Raw genomic sequence first — 19,784 nt, forward strand, 5'->3', positions numbered from 1 at the left:
CACACACACACATATATATAGAGAGAGAGAGAGAGAATCCTCAATAACATTGTTTAACCATTTATTTATTCAGTATATGTTCATTGAGTACCTACTATGTGCCACGCACTATGCTAGGTGCCAGAGAAACTGTGAGTAACACAGATAAGATCCCTGCCTCATTAAACTTAACATTTTAGTGAAGGGAGACAGATAATAAATGAATAAACCAAATACATAATTATGCAAGGATCACTTTAGATTTGATAAGTGCTATGAAAAAAAGGAAACAAGGCAAACAAGCAAGCAAGCAAGATGTAGGTGACAGAAACAATCTATACAGTGGTGTAAGTGAGGAGGTGACATCTGAGCACAGACCTGAAGGGTAGATGGAAGCAGGCTTGGGACACTTTCAGGGAAGTGAGTCTCAGGCAGAGGGAACAGCAAATGTCGGGAGGTGGGAAAGAATTTGGGGTATTCTAGGAAGTGCAAGAAAGCTAACGAATAGACCGAGCAGGAAATATGGGACAAGCTGAGATGAGCGGTGGGCTCACCAGGTTGACCTGGGTAGGGCATCGGCTTTTATTTCCTAAGTGTGACAGATTTTAAGTGGGTTGGAGAACAACATGATCCTATTTACAGTTTTAAATTTACAGAGATCCCTCTGGCTATTATGTAGATGTGGGTTGTGTAAGGACAAGAGAAGAAGCAAGGAAATGTGATACTAACATCAGGTATCTAGAATGTTCTTTGGGACTATGGCGATGATTGGATTTGATGGACTGGATCTGGGGGTGAGGGAAGAGACAAGGCGGAACTGTCTCCCTGGTGTCTGGTTTGCACAGCAGGGTGGACAGTGGCGCCACTTTCCTGAGATGAGGAAGATGGAGAAGAACAAGTTAGGTTGAATTTAGTTGGGCTTTTTGGTGGGAGCTCATTAAGAATTTTATTTGTGGTACTTTAGGTTTGAGGTATCAAGTAGGCAGTTAGATGCACGTGTTCACAGTTCAGGAGAGGGACTGGATATCTAAATTTGGGAGTTATCAGCATCTGTGTATGCAGGTTGTGGGGCTGGGGCTGATCATCTGGGGCAAGATCGCAAACAGGGCTGGGAAGAGGGCTGAGGCCCGAGCTCCGGGCTCAAGAGCCAGAGACTAGGCAGAAAGGAAGAGGCAGCAAAGGAGACTAAGAAGCATGAACCTGCGAGGCAGGAGGGAACTGAAGAGAGTGCGGGCACCTAGACGTTAAGTAGGGTGTTTCCAAAAGAAATTATCATCATCACCACAGGTGACACCGAGAGCCCTGCTGTGTCTGTGCTGAGTCCAAGACATGACTTACTCATTGAACTCCGCAATTCATGAGATGGGATTCATTATCTCCGTTTTCAGGTGTGGAAACCAAGGCTTAGAGAGTGAACCAAAGGACTAGTAAATTTTTAAAAAATGAATGAATCGATCTACATTCTTTTGCAAACTGTGCCATAACCTACCTAAATAGGAAAAAAAAGAAAAATAATGAAAGATCATCCCTCTTCAAAACATAGCTCTGCAAAAGCTAGAACAGTACACTAGCTTAGAAATGACTGGGGTTTCCCTAGACCTCATGGTCCAACCCCAGCTCCCCCAGCCCTGGAACTCACCACGAGAGCGCAAGGCCCTCCCCCCACCCCGCGGCAGTGCTGGGACGCAGTGAACTCACCACGAGAGCGCAAGGCCCTCCCCCCCCCCCCGCGGCAGTGCTGGGACGCAGTGAACTCACCACGAGAGCGCAAGGCCCTCCCCCCGCGGCAGTGCTGGGACACAGTGAACTCACCACGAGAGCGCAAGGCCCTCCCCCCGCGGCAGTGCTGGGACGCAGTGAACTAACCACGAGAGCACAAGGCCCTCCCCCCCCCCCCCCCCGCGGCAGTGTTGAGACACAGTGAACTCACCACGAGAGCGCAAGGCCCTCCCCCCGCGGCAGTGCTGGGACGCAGTGAACTCACCACGAGAGTGCAAGGCCCTCCCCCCGTAGCAGTGCTGGGACGCAGTGAACTCACCACGAGAGCGCAAGGCCCTCCCCCCGCGGCAGTGCTGGGACGCAGTGAACTCACCACGAGAGCGCAAGGCCCTCCCCCCGCGGCAGTGCTGGGACGCAGTGAACTCACCACGAGAGCGCAAGGCCCTCCCCCCGCGGCAGTGCTGGGACGCAGTGAACTCACCACGAGAGCGCAAGGCCCTCCTCCCGCGGCAGTGCTAGGACGCAGTGCTGGGACGCAGTGACTGGCGGCTGGACGATTAACCTAAATCGCTCCAGCTCTGCCAGGAAGTGCTGAGTGATTTGCAGCTGGTGACAAGTGAAATGACTGGCCACCCAGCTGCAGCATCTTGGATGAAGTGGTCTCATCAGTGGAACTGTTGCATTTGGTCAGAGCTATTTACCCTCATCTGGGAACCTGGAGGCCTGCTACCAAGGCAGTCTCTCTCTGAACATAGCTCAGCTCAGTAATTAGTCAGGATGGACTTCTTTTCTCTGCCAGGAATTTAAAGGTCGGCCACGTGAGCTTCTGCCTTCAAACCCGTTTCCCCTACTTGTTTTTCAAACAGCCATTTGAAGCAGATGACAACGGGAGTAAGTTCGGTGCCCTCTTAAGCTCAGCTGAACGGAGGCACATAGGAGGTATCCCTTCTGCCCTATTCCTCTTAAGGATGACAGGACATGCTTTTGAATTAACAAATGCCCATCCCACAGAGATGTCCTGGAGAGGAGGCTGATGGGATCAAAAGTTGGTTGCTGTTTAGTAACTTCCCACTCCCTGCACCGGCACCACGTATCTGCTCTCCCAAAGGCCCCTGGCCGTAGGACCTCCCCCTACCCCAGCCACACGGTCTCTCCACACACTGCCGCCTACCTCCACCCTGAAATGCTCGCTCTGTGCCAGCACGGTCCCCATGCTTCATATGCATTTCCTTTCTGAATGCTCAAGAATACCTTTACAATGAGCACAGTCACTCCATTTTGTAAAGAAACAAGCACAAAGAGATTTAGTGACTTGCCCAAAGTCACAGAACCAATAAGTAACAAGGTTGGACTCCATCTTGTCTCACCTGGCCCACAAGAACCTTCTCTTGACCAATGCCCTCTACTTTCTCCCTGAGAATAGCTCAAAAGTCCCTGTCCAACGAATCCTTGCAATATTTCTCTGGGTGTTTCTGTGGAGGTACTAATAACCAGATAAATGATAAAATTTCTGGACTACTGCTGCTTGTTAGCTCAAATCAAAGTTCCCTGTGTCTCACAATAAGATTGAGGGCAGCAGTCAGCAAACTGTAGCCCGCAGGCCAAATCCAGCCCGCTGTCCGTCTGTGTACTCGGAAGTGTTATTGGAACACAGCTGTGTGTGTGTGTGTGTTCATGTACTGTCTGCGGCCGGCTTCACACTAGAGCAGCAGAGGCTGGGAGGCCTGCAAAGCCTGAAAGATTTATTACTTGGCCTTTTGCAGAGAACGTTTGCCAGTGCCTGGCCTGGAGAAACAAACTCAAACTGCGAGATTAGAAATGATTTCACTTATATGTGGAATCTAATGAACAAAACAAACAAACGAATAGAAACAGGCTCATAGATAGAGAATACACTGATGGCAGACAGAGGGGCAGGGCTGGAGGGATGGGTGAGAAACATGAAGGGATTAAGCAAAAAAAACCCCAAAACTCTTAGACAGACAACAGTATAGTGGTTCCCAGAGGGAAAGGGGGTGGGGGAGGTAGAAGAGGGTACGGGGATAGATGGTTATGGACAGACACCTGACTTGGGGTGCTGAGCACACAACACAATATATGGATGAAGTATTATAGAACTGTACACTTGAAACCTATATAATTTTATTAACCAGTGTCATCCCAATTAATTCAATTAAAAAATAAATAAAGCCTAAAGAAAGACTATGAATAATAGGAAAAAATAAAGAAATACACATTTAAAGATGTGGTGTCTTTCCTTATCCATGCCCAGGACAGGAAGTAGCTCACTGTCAGAACCCAGAAAATGGTCCCAATCAGATCCTTAACATCTTTAATTGGCCTCAAGTATGCAGTTAATGATCCATTTAGCTATCAAAATTATTATCAAAATGCGTTTAGTTAACATATTAACTAAAGGAGAACTCTTGTTAACATAAGGAAAAGGCCTCATTGGCAAGAAGAGATAGCTGGCAGCCAGCATCTGAGTCCCAAGCACATGTCCGAACCGACTCACGCAGGAGGCCTGTGTGAACTGCTCTCCGGGCACCGTGGACGCCCACACCCTGCTCTCATGGACCACCGCCTCCCATCACCCTGACGCCATCATCTCTTCAGTCAGGCTGCCTTCCCTGTTTTTGTGGGCTTTGCTTTTAGTTCATTATATTAACATTTTTTATGACTCTTATTCATTTTTTTAATTGAATGTACTGGAGTGACATTGGTTAACATAATTATACAGGTTTCAGATGCTCAATTCTACAGCACATCTCTGTACCCCGTATTGTGTGTTCACCCCCCCTACCCAAGTCAAGTCTCTGCCCATCACCATTTATCCCCCTTATAACCCTCCTCCAACTACCCGCACCTTGTCATCACCACACTTCCAACTTCCGTGGACTTTGCTTTAGTTCAACCCATCATCATCATTGCGGTTCATCAATCAGGACCGTAAGTAACCATCACAGTAACAGCTTGAATCCTTACAGCAGCGTGGTTAAATTGTAATAGAATGATCATGGTGTAATAGGAAAACAGAAGGGCTTGCTCAGTGCTCTGCTGACAAAGTTTGGAAAGTTTAAAGAGAAGTTGATATCCCACTCACCTCCTCCTTTTTATGTCTATCTACTCTGCCTTCTCCCACCCCTGTGACCATTCTGCTTGGCGATCTTCTACTCAGACTTCAAAACCCAGCACAGGTTTCTCCTCCTCTGGTAACTTCTCCTGCCCTCTGCCAGCTAATTAGCAAGCCTTTCTGTGTTCCCTCAGTGCTTCTTTCTCCCTTGTCACATAGTTAAGATAGCACTATAATTACCATTAATGATATTTGTATAAGATAGTGACGATGGCTTTACTAAGCACTTACTCCCACCAAACGCGTGCTAAGCACTTTAGAAAGAAGCAGGGTATTGGAACCCAAAGCCTATGTTTCAATCACTAGGCTGCACTTCCCATCTTCCCCATGGAAGGGAGAGACCATGATATATGCAGTTTTATCTCTCAAATGCGTAACAGTGCCTGCAATACAAGAAATGCTTGTAAAATGAGCAAATAAACAGCGTGGTACACAGCATACTCAAGATTCCGTCTGTCCGTTATTCAAATATGAAGCTCGGCACTGCTGTGGAAAGATTTTACAGACAATAAAGTCCCAAGTCAGTTGACTTTAAGATTAACGGAGATGACCCAAGGTGGGCCTAACCCAGTGAGATGAGCCCTGTAAATGCAGAGAGCTTTCTCCAGCCACTGGTAGTCAGAGAGATGCAAAGAATGAGCGGGATCTGCCACAGTGGCTGGCTGGAAGATGCAGGGGGCACATAATGAGGAAGGCAGGCAGCTCGTAGAAGCCGAGAGCAGAGCCAGCAGGGAAGTACAGCCTCAGTCTCACAAGCACAAGGGGATGAAGTCTGCGGGCACCCAGGCAGCGTGAAAGGGGACTCCAGGCCATCAGCTGATTTCAGCCTGGTGAGAGCCTGAGCAGGGAATCTAGACGCCCTACCCCGACTTTTGATGCACAGAACTACGAGATGATAAATGAACGTTGTTAGAAGCCACTGAGTCTGTGGTGATTTGTTACGCAGTGACAGAAAATGAATACAAGCCGGTTTCCAATCCTTTGGAGATATTGGTGGTGACGCTGCCTTCTTTGGATTCCAAAGGTTCCTCTGGGCTTTACAAGGGCATGTTGGCTGTGATCCAACATCACAGAGGTGTCATGAGTTGAGGAAGCCCGTGCCCATCTATAAGCAGATCAGAATTGGGGGAGGAAGGGAATGTTCTGTAATAGAGTAGTGGACAGGAAATATGAAGCCCTGGCTCCTCCTCCCAGCCATCGCCTCATGTGTGACCCTGGGAAAGTCACTCTAGATCTCTTCACTGCCATTCTTTCACCTGCAAGATGCAGATATTCAATGCCTTTCCCATCCACAGGGCTATACATGAAACTCAAGTTAACGGGTCCAACAGCTATCAAAGTTGTTGCCAAACCTGGAGAAACAGAAGGGATTCCTCAATTACCTAGGGAGTTAGGGGAAGGGCTATGCCAAGTTTTGAGACTAATAAAATTCAGGTGACTAGGCAGACCTCCAAGGCATTCAGATCACAGCTGTCCTTTCCCTACTCGGAAAAGTACTGCTTTGCCCTGTGGCTCCCTGGGAGAATCATCATCATAAAAAACAATGCCTTGTGTTTCAACAGCACTTTTCAAAGTGCCTTCCCTCTCTGCCGTTTTAATTCTAATCGCTCGTCTCAGTTAAAGGAAAAGAACAGACTAAGGGTCCTCCTACTTCCAAAAGTCTCTATTTCTTGCCAGGAAGTAGGGTTAGTCTCACCCATTATGCAAAGCAAAAATAAGGATTTGCTGGGTCTCTTGGAGTGAGCACTGTCTGCCTAAAGTGAACAGGAAGCCTCCAAGACATGGCAGCAAAGGGGAGTTTGCAGGAACATGGGAATAGCACAGAGAGGGTCAACCAGAGTTTTGAAAACAGGGTGGAACTACCGAGCCTGCAGGCCTGGGTGTTTTCCTGGGTCACTGTGATTAGGGACTCTTGAGTTTCTTTATCAGTAAAACTCATGGGTTGGATTGGTGATTTCTCTGGTTAAGTATTCGGTTCTAGTTAAGCACTGTCACATGTTAGAATGGATCCATCCTTCCTTAATAAACTGAGCAGGAAAGAAAGAGAAATGGAATGCAAATAACTTGATCATTTTATGATTCCATTTCATTAGATGCCCTACCTGTTCACCACATACAATCACCTCGTATACCATCTAAATCATTTTGTAATATCACTTGGAAGTGCTGAGCTTGGAAACCTCCGGACCAAATCCAAAAAAATCACGGGGAATTCTATACTGGTTGTGTGGCTCTTTATTGTTCTGGGTATAAGAGAGAATGGGATTCTAAGAAAATTAAGGATAAACTTCACACCTCATACATAATTGTCACATTTGCCACTTGACCCAGAACAAAATATCCTTTATCTTTTATTTCAGCCAAATTCTTTCTCTGTAATCAGGATCTAGGAGAGGAACTGTGTCTCCACTCCATGGTGACATTCCCCAAAGTGACTGAGGCACTGTTCTTATTTCCAGCACATTTTCCCTTTCCTTTCTTCTGATCCAACATTTTGGTGACCTTTTCCAGCTAGAAGGACAATAAGGAGAAGGAAGTCAGAAAACATTTCTGGGCATAATCAGATGTGTGTGTACATACATTTGCGTTCACGCATGTCTGCACAAACATCTGGGTATGTGTGACTGCATTTAACAGAAGGTTTATATGTGTTTGTGATTTGGGGGGCAATTGCAGACACATCTGTGTCCTTGCCAGCATGTGTCTTGATAGATATTTGTGAAAGTGAGAGTGACTGTGTACCCAAGGGCCTTTGTCGCCCTGAAGGACAGCCACCCCACGGGTCCCACTCTGTGATAAGGAACAAAGTGCAGAGGAGACAGCTCTGACATTTGAATTCTCACAGCTTGCTGATGGAACAGAAGGGTGCAATAGGTCTCCACGGCTCTGCTGACGGGGCGCAGGCTGGCCCTCAGCCCTGACCCACAGCCTTCTGTGATTAATGTCCGTGCCTCTGACGCCTCCTCCCTCTGGCCTTCAGGTCCCTGTCCGGCCGCATCGTTGGTGGCGTCTGGTGGTTCTTCACTTTGATCATCATCTCCTCCTACACAGCCAACCTGGCCGCCTTCTTGACTGTGGAGAGGATGGTGTCGCCCATCGAGAGTGCCGAGGACCTAGCGAAGCAGACGGAAATCGCATACGGGACGCTGGAAGCAGGCTCCACTAAAGAGTTCTTCAGGGTAGGGACACCCCTCGTCCCAAGGCACTTTCCCAAAAGAGAACCACTGCTGTCTTGCAAACCTGCTGCTCAGTACTGAGCATGGGATTACAGGCAGCCAGGGCAACCGCTTAACTGACTGCAAGTCAGGGAAACGCAGAGCGTTTCTACAGATCCCTGGGAAAGCTATGGTTTTTGATTGGTGGAAACTTCAAAGCTCTTGCCCTGAATCTGATCCTTGAGATAGACCAGTCTGTGCCACATTCCCTGAGGGCTGCAGAGGATAGAACATACAACCCCCCCATCCTCTGCTCCCGCAAGGACCGTACATTCTTGTTAGTAATTGATTAGGAATAGCATAGGCACAAGATCCAGACATGATGCTCCTTGGGTCCCCTCCTTGAAGATTTAATAAATAGAAGATGGTCTATGGGAAGCGATTACTGGAATAGGTGCTCTATTAAAAGCTGTCAGAAAAGAGGCAACGTGACGAGGGAGTGGAGGTGGTGGCGATGTCAGTGGGGCTGGAGGCAGCCAGCCAAGGCAGAGGGGCAGACAGCTAATGCACACAGGACTTGGGATCAGCCAGACCAAGGTCCAGAACCTGGCTCCACCCTTTACCGTTCTGCGGCTACTCGCCTCTTTGACACCATTTCCCCATCTGTAAAACGAGGAGAACAATGTCTATCTCAAAGTGTTGTAATGAGAGTAAGCATCTAAAATGCCAGGGAAACAAAGAACGGTGGATGGAGGTTCTGTTTACCATCAGGACTCCAGGGAGGTGCCGGCATTTGGAATCCAGCTTAAAGGGACATCCCTTAATCCAGGGGTCGGGAACGTATAGCTCGCGAGCCAGATGTGGCTCTTTTGATGGCTGCATCTGGCTTGCAGACAAATCTTTAATTAAAAAAATAATAACATTAAAAATATAAAACATTCTCATGTATTATAATCCATTCATTTCCTACCGCTCATGTTCATGGTTGCGGGTGGCCGGATCCAATCACAGCTGTCCTCCGGGACACCACCAAATTTTTATTGGATAATGCTTAATGTACACGGGCCGTTGTATGGCTCTCACAGAATTACATTTTAAAATATGTTGCGTTCATGGCTCTCTCAGCCAAAAAGTTTCCCGACCCCTGCACTTTCACAAAAGGGAACCACTACCTCATTAAAATACCCTTCTCATTAAAGGGCATGAGATTATAGGCAGCAAGGGCAACTGGGTAGGATCTGTAGCCACAAATAATTAACCTGTAACATTTCTAGACATCCTGAAACCAGGTCAGACCTGGGTAAGCTAATTACATTCTAGGCTAAAGGGACAGCTTAAATAAATGTCCCAAAGCAGGAAAACCTGCAATTCCCTGGACTTTAGAGGTGTCCATCCTGGGATTTGAACAAAAGCACATGGAGCTACAATATATCAATCACACAAATAAGCAATTGCTAGCACCTTATTTAGCACTTACTATGAATCCAGTCTGGTGTTAAGCACACCCTGCATGCATTACCTCCTTTTATCCTCTCATTAGAGGCAAGTTAGGGGTCTGTTGTGCATGTTATAGATGACTATACTCTGAGAGTAAAACTAATTGGCCAAGGTAACCCAGCTTGTAGCAGCAGAACTGAAGCAGGCCTCTGCATCGCCTCGGGGAAGAGTGGGGAGGGGGGGCTGGGCGGACCCACCAGGTTCTCCCTGCAGCTTTATGGAGCACGCCCCAGGCAAAGTGAACCAACCTACAGGATGATGTGGTCACTTCCTTCATCAGGCCCCCTGTGTCCTGTGTTTCAGGCAGGAAAAGGACCAAAGTCCTAATCATGGCTAACCCAGATTCCAAGGCTAAAATCATCCATTTTCAACACACTGGAGCAAGAGGATAACTGAGGAGTCGCTGGGTTAGAATCTGGCATCTTAGAGAGACCTGCCGTGCATAGGCTTACCCAACCAGTTAGTAGGAAAATGACTTATAATCTCATAATTGTTCTCTGACCTTGCTAGCCTGTGACCAAAGGGTGAAGGAGATGCCTGATATCTGTCCCTAAAGCCAGCCCTACATCCCAGACCCTGCTGATGTAGTTGGGGAACCACCCATTCTACACCCATACTTGTATCACCCATATATTAGCACGTCACTGTCCCCAAAACAGTTCCACACCCATGTTCTCCTTTATGCTTCACCTGTGACCTAAGGCAGAACAGGAACTTATGGTGTCCACTTTGTAAATCAGAAATTGAGATTCGGGCACTTCATGATGCAGGTGCTAAGGATGAGTACGAAATCGGAGTTGCCTCATTCCAACCCAATTATTTTTGCCACGGAACCACACTGACCTCATGGGGTGGTGTCGTTAACTACTAACTGTTTTTTATAAAGATCACTAAGGTTATTGAATGGACCTATGGCCAAGTCTAGTCTAAATCTCGCCCTTTAAAGTTGGGGACACCAACGCCCAGAAAAGAAAATGAGCATATACCCTAGCCCCCTGGCCGGCGAACTGCAGCTCGCGAGCCACATGTGGCTCTTTGGCCCCTTGAGTGTGGCTCTAAGGCCAGCTTAGGAGTACCTTAATTGAGTTAATAACAATGTACCTACCTATATAATTTAAATTTTAAAAATTTGGCTCTCAAAAGAAATTTCAATCGTTGTACTGTTGATATTTGGCTCTGTTGACTAATAGTTTGCCACCACTGCGAGGTCATCAGAGGCACAGCTGGGACTTAAGACTTCCAAGTTCTTTGTTAATAACTATGCCTGTTGAGACATTACTATCTCCTGCCCACAGTCAAAGTTAGGAATCTAGAACCAAAGTAGCTCATCTTCTACAAGCTCTGTGCCATGACCAGCTCTGTGCCTGCATTGGCGGCAAACAGGTTGTAGTTCATGCTGATTGATCATTAGTGGTTGCCTAGCGTTCCATTGAGAGAGATTCCGAGCTTACATCTGGGCTCAGTGTAAAATAATTTCTTGATTGATATCAACATCTGCCATGTACGTAGGGAGGGAAACTGGCTCCAAGCCAGCCATGCATCAGGCATTCCTACTTTAAAGTAAAATGTGAAGAAAGGGCATAATGATGAGTAGTAATTGCACCACTTACACTACACCAACAACGTGCCAGGCACTGGGTTAGACATTTTATCTCCATCCTTATATAATCTCCATGACAACACGGTGCAGTGAGTACAACTCACCACTGTCGGGAGAGAACCATGCTGCTCAGAAAGGTCCCACAGCCAATAGGAAAAAAGCCCGCAGTGAGGGAAGAGGCTGGTGGCAGTGGAAGCTAGGTGTGCAATGCGGAGACCAGAGTTTCACTCCTGGCTCTGCCACTAACGAACCCTGCGACACTGGGCATTTCATGGCCATTACCGAGGGCCTCAGCTTCTCTATCTGTAAAAAATGAGCACTGACAGGCGTGTTTCATGAGCTCTTCCATCTCTGTGACTTTGAGAGGTATCCCACCAGGACTTCCATGGGTAGGGAGATAAGATTGCCCACCACCCAGAAGGCAGAAAGAGAGAATAGCAAGACAAGAATTCTTCTCACACAGACTCGGAAAAATCTGGCTTCTAGTCACCATGGCAGCCCAGAGCTTCTTGGCAGCCCCAACCCAGACTCCCTTAATCCTACATCAACAGTTTAATTAAGATGTGTGAAGGGCCATGGGAGCAGCGGATAATAGGAGAGATCCCAGAACAAATACCCTATGTAGGCTCCCAACCGTCCCTGCCACTCGTGCTGCCCTCGCATTCCGGAGAGGAGATATTCCTGATAGTCTGCGCCAAACAGCTGTATGCACAGCCTTGGCGTTCGGGGCACTGGGGGAGGCTGAGAGAACATAGTAATTTTCCGCATGCCGTTGCCCAGAGGGCTGTTCAGCTCTGCCTGTCACAGTCCTGTTCCCTGCTGTGGTCATCCTGTCAGGTCAAATTGCATCTTGCAGTCGCCCTGCTGCGTGTTGTGTTGAGTTTGTGTCTGGAAGATCATCTGAAAATCTGGTCGCAGCTGAATGTACACATTGCCCCGTTTCCTGTGAGAGAATATGCAATACGTGATCAATGCTGTGATTGACTCTGGCCATTTCTTCCCCTAAATTTGAGAGAGCTCTTCCCTTTTCTTTTTTTGTTCTTTCTCACATTGACATTATTGCTTAACTGATCTATCTTCATATAAAAAAATCAGATCTTTTCAGCTAGCAAAGGACTCAAAGATTACCTGCCCAAAGTCCTGCAGAAGATATAGGGAAAGTGAGCAACAGAACCGAGACTGGGACCCAGGGCTCCAGAATGTAGACCATACTGTAAAAAAAAATCATCTAGTTTATCTCATTATAGATTGTTAAAACATAAGGCCTACTCTACCAAATGCCTCCCTGTAATTATTTCCATTAATTTTCTACAGAGACCTAGAATTTTCCTGGGCCCAAATATCTCTATAGATTGGTTCACTCAAACAGCAGCTTAACTACCTATCAATATTTGGCCAACAGTTAATGCTGATATCAAGGAAATAGACCTGATATTTGTGTGCAAAGAACAATGACCTATTAGATGTATCATGGTAATTTTATAATAAATGAATCTGTCATCTATATATTAACCACTAGATTATATATGTTGCATGATTCTAGTGGTTAACATGTTTTCTTTAAATAGTCCCTTATATGTGTTTAACATTTGTTCATTTACAAAGCATTTTCAAAAGCCAGACTCTAGTATCCCTTAAATACCCTTTGGGAAAAGGATGCTCTTTAGAAAGACCATGTTAGATGAGAGTGTGGACTTGTAGTCTTAGATTGTAGGCTCTAAGACCTTACTATGTGCAAGGTTAGACACTATGAAAGACCCACAGAAGGGAAGATGTCCCCTGTCCTCTGGTTGTGTCCACAGATTTGAGACCTATGCACAAGTAGGAATGACTCACTATCCTAGCAATCAGGCTTGGCCATTCAATGAGTACCCAGACATTGTGTCCTTACTTTCTCAAAGGAAGAGTCACACAAGCCATACAGAGCAGCATCCACAGGAGAACTGCTGAAAGAGATTTACCCTAGGCTCCACCCCGGACCTGTGCAATCAGTGTCTCTAGTTTTAAAGCAGGGGGATGTGCACATTTACAATCTCGGTACATCATTTCGGTGCTCACTAGCGTTTGAGAACTACTGTCCTTGGAACCGAGATGGTCTCCGGACACAGGCTTTGTTCCGGTCCATGGAGTGGTGAGTAGGACGTGGCTGGAGAGAACCAGCATACGAGTGGCATAAACGGCCTCGGCAAGTTCCCGAAGTGGGTTCGGGAGGAAATGAGGAAAGCCACTCAGCTGGATTTAGAGGCTTTTCACATATAAACAGGTGACAATATTGGGTCCCCAGTCATTAGCTTTATTAGACAACAATTTACCTTCCGAGGGCAGGTCTTACATTATGGGAAGACTGAAACTTGGCACCCATGATCCTGAAATTCTTCAGTGTTGTCCTCCAATAACAAAATCAGAGTCCACTGACACTCAGCCCTCCATATTTATACTCGACTGAACAATAGACGAGTTTTTAATGCCCCCTGCTTTAAAACCAGACAGAGCCCCGGTTTCTTAACTCTCCCCATATTTAACAGGAATATAATTACTCAGCAGTAATTAAAAGATTCTGAGCTATTCTGTTCATTCTGTGTTTGCAAGATATTTGTTCTTTGGAACCTACTGGTGCTAATTAGAGCCTCTTATTTTGCAATCACTCATAATTTGTTTCTTCCTGGGCTAATCTCACTCATGCATGTGTGATCAAGCCACACTCAGCTCTTCGTTAGGGTGTGTGCTGACCTCAATTCCAAGCACAGCCAGCCCTTAATTCCAGCTTTGTTCCTGTCCCCTGCCAGAGGTCTAAAATTGCCGTGTTTGAGAAGATGTGGACATACATGAAGTCAGCAGAACCGTCAGTGTTTGTGCGGACCACGGAGGAGGGGATGATCCGAGTGAGGAAATCCAAAGGCAAATACGCCTACCTTCTGGAGTCCACCATGAATGAGTACATTGAGCAGAGGAAACCCTGTGACACCATGAAGGTGGGAGGTAACTTGGATTCCAAAGGCTATGGCATTGCGACACCCAAGGGGTCCGCCCTGAGGTAAGTAGCCAAGATTTGCTTCCTTGGTACTCCCTCTCCCCCCCCCCATCTCAGGAATGAAGCTGCTGTGTCTGCCACACGGCTCTCATGCCACCATGTGAGCTGTCGAGAGGGCTCTTCTTGGACACCGGTGGGCCTGGAAGACTCCAGCCACCCAAGATCTTCAGCCCTGAGGTTGGAAATGGACGCAGGGGCCTCAGCTTGCTGTGACTGTGGCTGCCTCTGTGTTCCTCCCCATGCCTCGCCTTACCCTCTCCAAGTGTGTTCAACATCGATGAACCTTGTGTTTCTGTCATGTGATCTGTAACACACTGTCCTTTACCAAACACCCCTGCACTCAACTGGGCCATGAACAGAGTTCTCCAGGAACCTGGATTCTTTGACAGAGGTGGTTTGTAATGTTTGTCTCAAGAGAAACATAAACACTCTATCCAAATGGAAAATTAAGTAGTCTGAGTCTTGTGCAAATCAAAATAATGTCAAATGAATGGGAGCATCTGTTCTTTACTATTATAGGTGCTGATTTCTTTAGCAAGAAGCAGGTAGTTCAGTAAAGGAGCAAAGTGGACTTTACTTTCACATAAAGAAGTTCTGGTATTCATTCCAAACAGCTAAGGTAGAGTCCTATAGATTTGAAGTCAGAAGATCTAGATTTAATTCTTGGATTTATTACTGGCTGTCTCACAGAGGATAAGATACCTCATCTTCTCTACCTTCAGTTTCCTCATCCATAAAAATAGGATAATCAACCCAGCCCTTCCCAAGTCCAAGGTGATTGTGAATTCAGATAGGACAATCTATACAGAAGGCAACTGAAAATAGTTGAGTATGATGTTACTTGTGAGACACTATATCCATTACAGAGGGATTAACTCATTCAACTGTTCAAGGAAAGGTGAGGAGTGTTTAAAAAGGTTGAAAAAGAATGGAAAAGGATTCTCAATCCATTTGACACGTCCATGGTCACCTCTGCTTCCATGTCTTTGAGTTCTACAATGTTCTAGGCAGTTGGCTAGGAGTCAGAGCTACAGTTTTGAACAAGACAGATATAGTCCCTATACCAATGGAACTACATTACTGCTTAAAGGTTCATGACAATTCTTGCAGGTACCCTGGTAATCTATAAAAGGGGATCTAGAGGGTATCTACTTCCAGCAATGTGGCAGAACAAAACTCCCACTATGAAACACTGACATATGCTGGACAAAGATATCATGACTAGCCTTTCAAATGTAAGTTAGGAAATCTATAAGTTAAAAAGGAAATCAAAACCAAAGTGAAAAGCATAAGCTTATTATTCTGGGGCTTTCATAAGCAGAACCAAGTTTAAATGTTGTGATAATCTACATAAGCAAGAATCAGAAGTATAACTAAAGACATAAAAATAACTAAAATCATTTTTAAAAGAAAAAGACTCTATTATAAAAAAAAACCTATAGCCCTGGCCAGTGGTACAGTGGATAGAGCATCATCCTGGAAAGCTGAAGTCACTGGTTTGATCCCAGAGTCATAGGCTTAACCCCAGGATGGCTGGCTCAATCCCAGTGTCACTGATTCAACTCTGAGGTCACCAGTTCAAGCCCCAGTCAGGGCACATATGAGAAGCAATCAATGGGTACACAACCAAGTGAAACAACAAGTTGATGCTTCTTTCTCATGCTTTCTCTCTCTCTCTCTTTCCCCCCCTTTTTATCTCTCATACTGGGAAAAAAGAAAATCATTAACAACAACAACAACAAAAAGACATATTTGGAAAAGTACTGATTAGAACTTAATGATTTAAAAAATGTAATTATTGATATAAAAATCTCAGTGGAAGAATTAAACAGTAATTATACAAAGCTGAAGAAAAAATTAGTACAATGGGGGAGAAAACTGGAGGAAATTCCCCAGAATATTAGAGAGAGAAATTTTTTAAAAAACTAGAAAGTAGCCCTGGCTGGTTGGCTCAGCGGTAGAGCGTTGGCCTGGTGTGCAGGGGACCCGGGATCGATTCCCAGCCAGGGCACATAGGAGAAGCGCCCATTTGCCTCTCCACCCCCCCTTCCTCTCTGTCTCTCTCTTCCCCTCCCGCAGCCGAGGCTTCATTGGAGCAAAGATGGCCCAGGCGCTGGGGATGGCTCCTTGGCTTCTGCCCCAGGCGCTAGAATGGCCCTGGTCACGGCAGAGCGATGCCTTGGAGGGGCAGAGCATCGCCCCTGGTGGGCGTGCCGGGTGAATCCCGGTCGGGCGCATGTGGGAGTCTGTCTGACTGTCTCTCCCCGTTTCCAGCTTCAGAAAAAAAAATACAAAAAAACCCCAAAAACTAGAAAGTATAACAAAAAGGTTAAGAGACATTAAAGTGATAAAAATGCCACATGCACCTTCTATGGGTTCCAAATAGAGACAATAGAAAGTGGCAATATTTGAAGGGAATTTTCTAGAATTTATGGAAAACATAATTACTCACATTCAAAAAGTATGAGACCCAAGCAGGATAAATAGATGAAAATCAGCAGCCGATTCAATTAAAACTGCAGAACAAGAAAGAGAGGATCGCAAATAAACCCAGAGATGGATAAGAAAACAAGACCCATGTATATATGCTATCTATGAGAGATCCACCTTAGAATGCAAGATACACGTAAACTAAAAGTAAAGAGGTGGAAAAGATGTTTCATGCAAATAGAAATGAAAGAAAAAGCTGGGCAGCAATACTTACATCTGACAGATTTTAAAATAAAGGCTATAGCAATTGGCAAGGAAGGACCCTACATAACGATAAAAGGATATAACCCTTCTAAACATTTATATACCCCATTTATATACTAAATATATAAAGCAAATCTTGATGGACATAAAGGGAGAAATAGACATAATACAGTCATAATAGAAATTTTAAGACCCCATTGACATCAGTGGAAAAATCTTTCAGACAAAAAATCAACAAAGAAACAGCAGAATGAATGACACACTAGATCAGATGGATTTAATTGATATCTTCAGAGCATTTTACCCCAAAGCAGCAGAATATACATTCATTCTTTTCAAGTGCACATGGAACATTTTATAGATAGACCACATGTTAGGACACAAAACAAGTCTCAATAAATTTAAGAAGACTGAAATCAAGCATTTCCTCTTACTGTAAGGTGTAAAACTAGAAATCAATCACAAGGGGAAAAAAATACACAAAGACATGGAGGATAAATAACATGTTACTAAAGAATGAACAGGTTTACAGTAAGATCAAGGAACAAATCAAAAGCTACCTTGAAACAATGAGTATGAGAACACAACAACTCAAATCTAGGGGACATAGCAAAAGCAATCCTAAGAGGGAAATTTATAGCAGCACAGGCCTACCTCAGGAAACAGGAAAAATTAAAATGAACAATCCTACCTTGTGTTTAAAGAAACTTAAAAAGGAACAACAAGCAAAGGCCAAAGTGAGCAGAAGGAAGGAATAATAAAGAGCAGAAATAAACAAAATAGAGACTAAAAAAAATACAAAAGATCAATGAAACTAAGAGCTAGAGCTGTTCTTTGAAAAGGTAAATAACATTGACAAACCTTTACACAGACTTATCAAGAACAAAACAAAGAGGACCCAAATGAATAAAATCAGAAGTGAACAAGATAAGTAACAACTGACACCCAAGAAATACAAAGGAATGTAAATATTATAAGCAAACTGTATGTCAGTAAAATGGACTTTTGGGAGGAAATGGATAAATTCCTAGAACATATAATCTTCCAAAACTGAATCAGGAAAAATCAGATAATCTACTTAGACCGATTAAAACTACTAAAATTGAAACAGTAATCAAACTTTCAGCAAACAAAAGTCCTGGACCATAGGGCTTCACAGGTGAATGTTACCAAACCTTCAGAGAAGAACTAACACCCACTCTTCTCAAACTATTCAAAAAAATTCAAGAGAAAGAAATACTCCCAAGCTCGTTTTATGAGGCCAGCATTATTCTAATTCTAAAATCAAATAAAGACACTACAGAGAAAGAAAGTTATAGGCCAGTATCCCTGATGAACATAGATGCAAAAATTCTCAAGAAAATATTAGCAAACTGGATCCAGCATTGTATTAAAAAGATCATACACCAAGATCAAATGGGATTCATTCTGGAGATGCAAGTTGGTACAATATCTGCAAAACAATAAGTATGATAAACCATATAAATCAAATGAAGGATAAAAAGCCACATGATTGTACCAATAGATGCAGAGAAAGCATTTGATAAAATCCAGTACCCATTTTTGATAAAAACTCTCAGCAAAGTGGGAATAAAAGAAACATACCTCAACATAATAAAGGCCATATGTGACAGAGGAGACCCTTGTGCACTGCTGGTCAGAACGCAGATTGGTGCAGCTACTGCGGAAAGCAGTATGGGGTTACCTCAAAAAATTAAAAATAGACCTTTCTTATGTGCCAGCAATTTCACTTCTGGTAATATATCTGAAGAACCAAAACACTGATTCAAAAGAATATATGCACCCCTGTGTTCACTGCAGTGCTATTTACGATAGCCAAGATTTGAAAGTAGCCAAGGGCCCATCAGTAGATGAGTGGATAACGAAGCTTCAGTACATTTACACAATGGAATGCTACTTGGCCATAACAAAGAATGAAAGCTTATGTTTTGCAACAGCATGGATGGACTTAGTTAGAGAGTATTACACCAAGTGAAATAAGCCAGGCAGAGAAAGACAAGTACCATATGCTCTCACTTATATGTGAAATCTAATGAACAAATTAAACTGACGAACAAAATAGGAACAGAGGTGTGGAAACATGGAACAGACTGACAGCTGTCAGAGGGGAGGGGGCTGAAGGGGCTGGATGAAAGAAGGGAAAGCTGTTAAGCAAAAAAACCCAAAAAATCCTATATATATTATATAATATATATTACACTACATAAATATAATATACATTAGATAAAACAGACCAAAGTGTGGTGATCACCAGAGGGAGAGGGGGTAGGGGGAGGTAGAAGCAGGTCAAGGGGGATCAGTGGTGATGGAGAGACTTGACTTGGGGTGGTGAACACACAGTGCAGTATACAGATATGTATCATAGAATTGTACACCTGAACCCCATATCATTTTATTAACCAGTGGTACCCCAATAAATTCATTTAAGAAACATTTAAAACATAAGCAAAATGTTCATATAATCCAAAGCAAAAGAAGAAAGAAAGAGAAAGAGAAAGAAAGAGAGAGGGGAGGAAGGAAGGAAGGAAGGAAGGAAGGAAGGAAGGAAGGAAGGAAGGAAGGAAGGAAGGAAGGAAGGAAGGAAGGAAGGAAGGAAGGAAGGGAGAAAGAGAGAGAGAGAGAGAGAGAAAGAAAGAAAGAGAGAGAGAAAGAAAGAAAGAAAGAAAGAAAGAAAGAAAGAAAGAAAGAAAGAAAAAGAAAGAAAGCCTCCCAGCAGTCCTCTTCCCCCACTCGCTGTCCGTGGAGCCAGACCCCCACACACCCTGTGGGGCACTCACGCCTCCGGCCTGCACTGCACAAGCTCCAGGTTCCTCCCAGGCAGATCGCCCAGCTCCACCTCAGAAGGTCAGAATGCTGATATCTATGGCCCAAATGTTCTAAAACTTGCCGGGTCTACTGGGCAGAAGCCAGGCCATGGTCCCTACGGAGCTCTAAAAGGCTGTCAGTGACAGGATG

At 44.7% G+C, this 19,784-nt stretch overlaps 1 protein-coding gene across 2 annotated transcripts in view; it reads left to right on the forward strand.

Moving 5' to 3' along the window:
• The window catches only part of GRIA1 (glutamate ionotropic receptor AMPA type subunit 1), a 307,663-nt gene that overhangs the window by 249,141 nt on the left and 38,738 nt on the right, over positions 1-19,784 (forward strand). For both annotated transcript variants that reach the window (XM_066273071.1, XM_066273070.1), the window contains exons 12-13: positions 7,812-8,010; positions 13,870-14,117. In XM_066273071.1, the coding sequence (XP_066129168.1) occupies positions 7,812-8,010; positions 13,870-14,117 (447 nt within the window). The remainder of the gene's footprint in view (positions 1-7,811; positions 8,011-13,869; positions 14,118-19,784) is intronic.

This window comes from Saccopteryx bilineata, chromosome 4, assembly GCF_036850765.1.
Source record: "Saccopteryx bilineata isolate mSacBil1 chromosome 4, mSacBil1_pri_phased_curated, whole genome shotgun sequence".
In the NCBI taxonomy this organism is placed as follows: Eukaryota; Metazoa; Chordata; class Mammalia; order Chiroptera; family Emballonuridae; genus Saccopteryx; species Saccopteryx bilineata.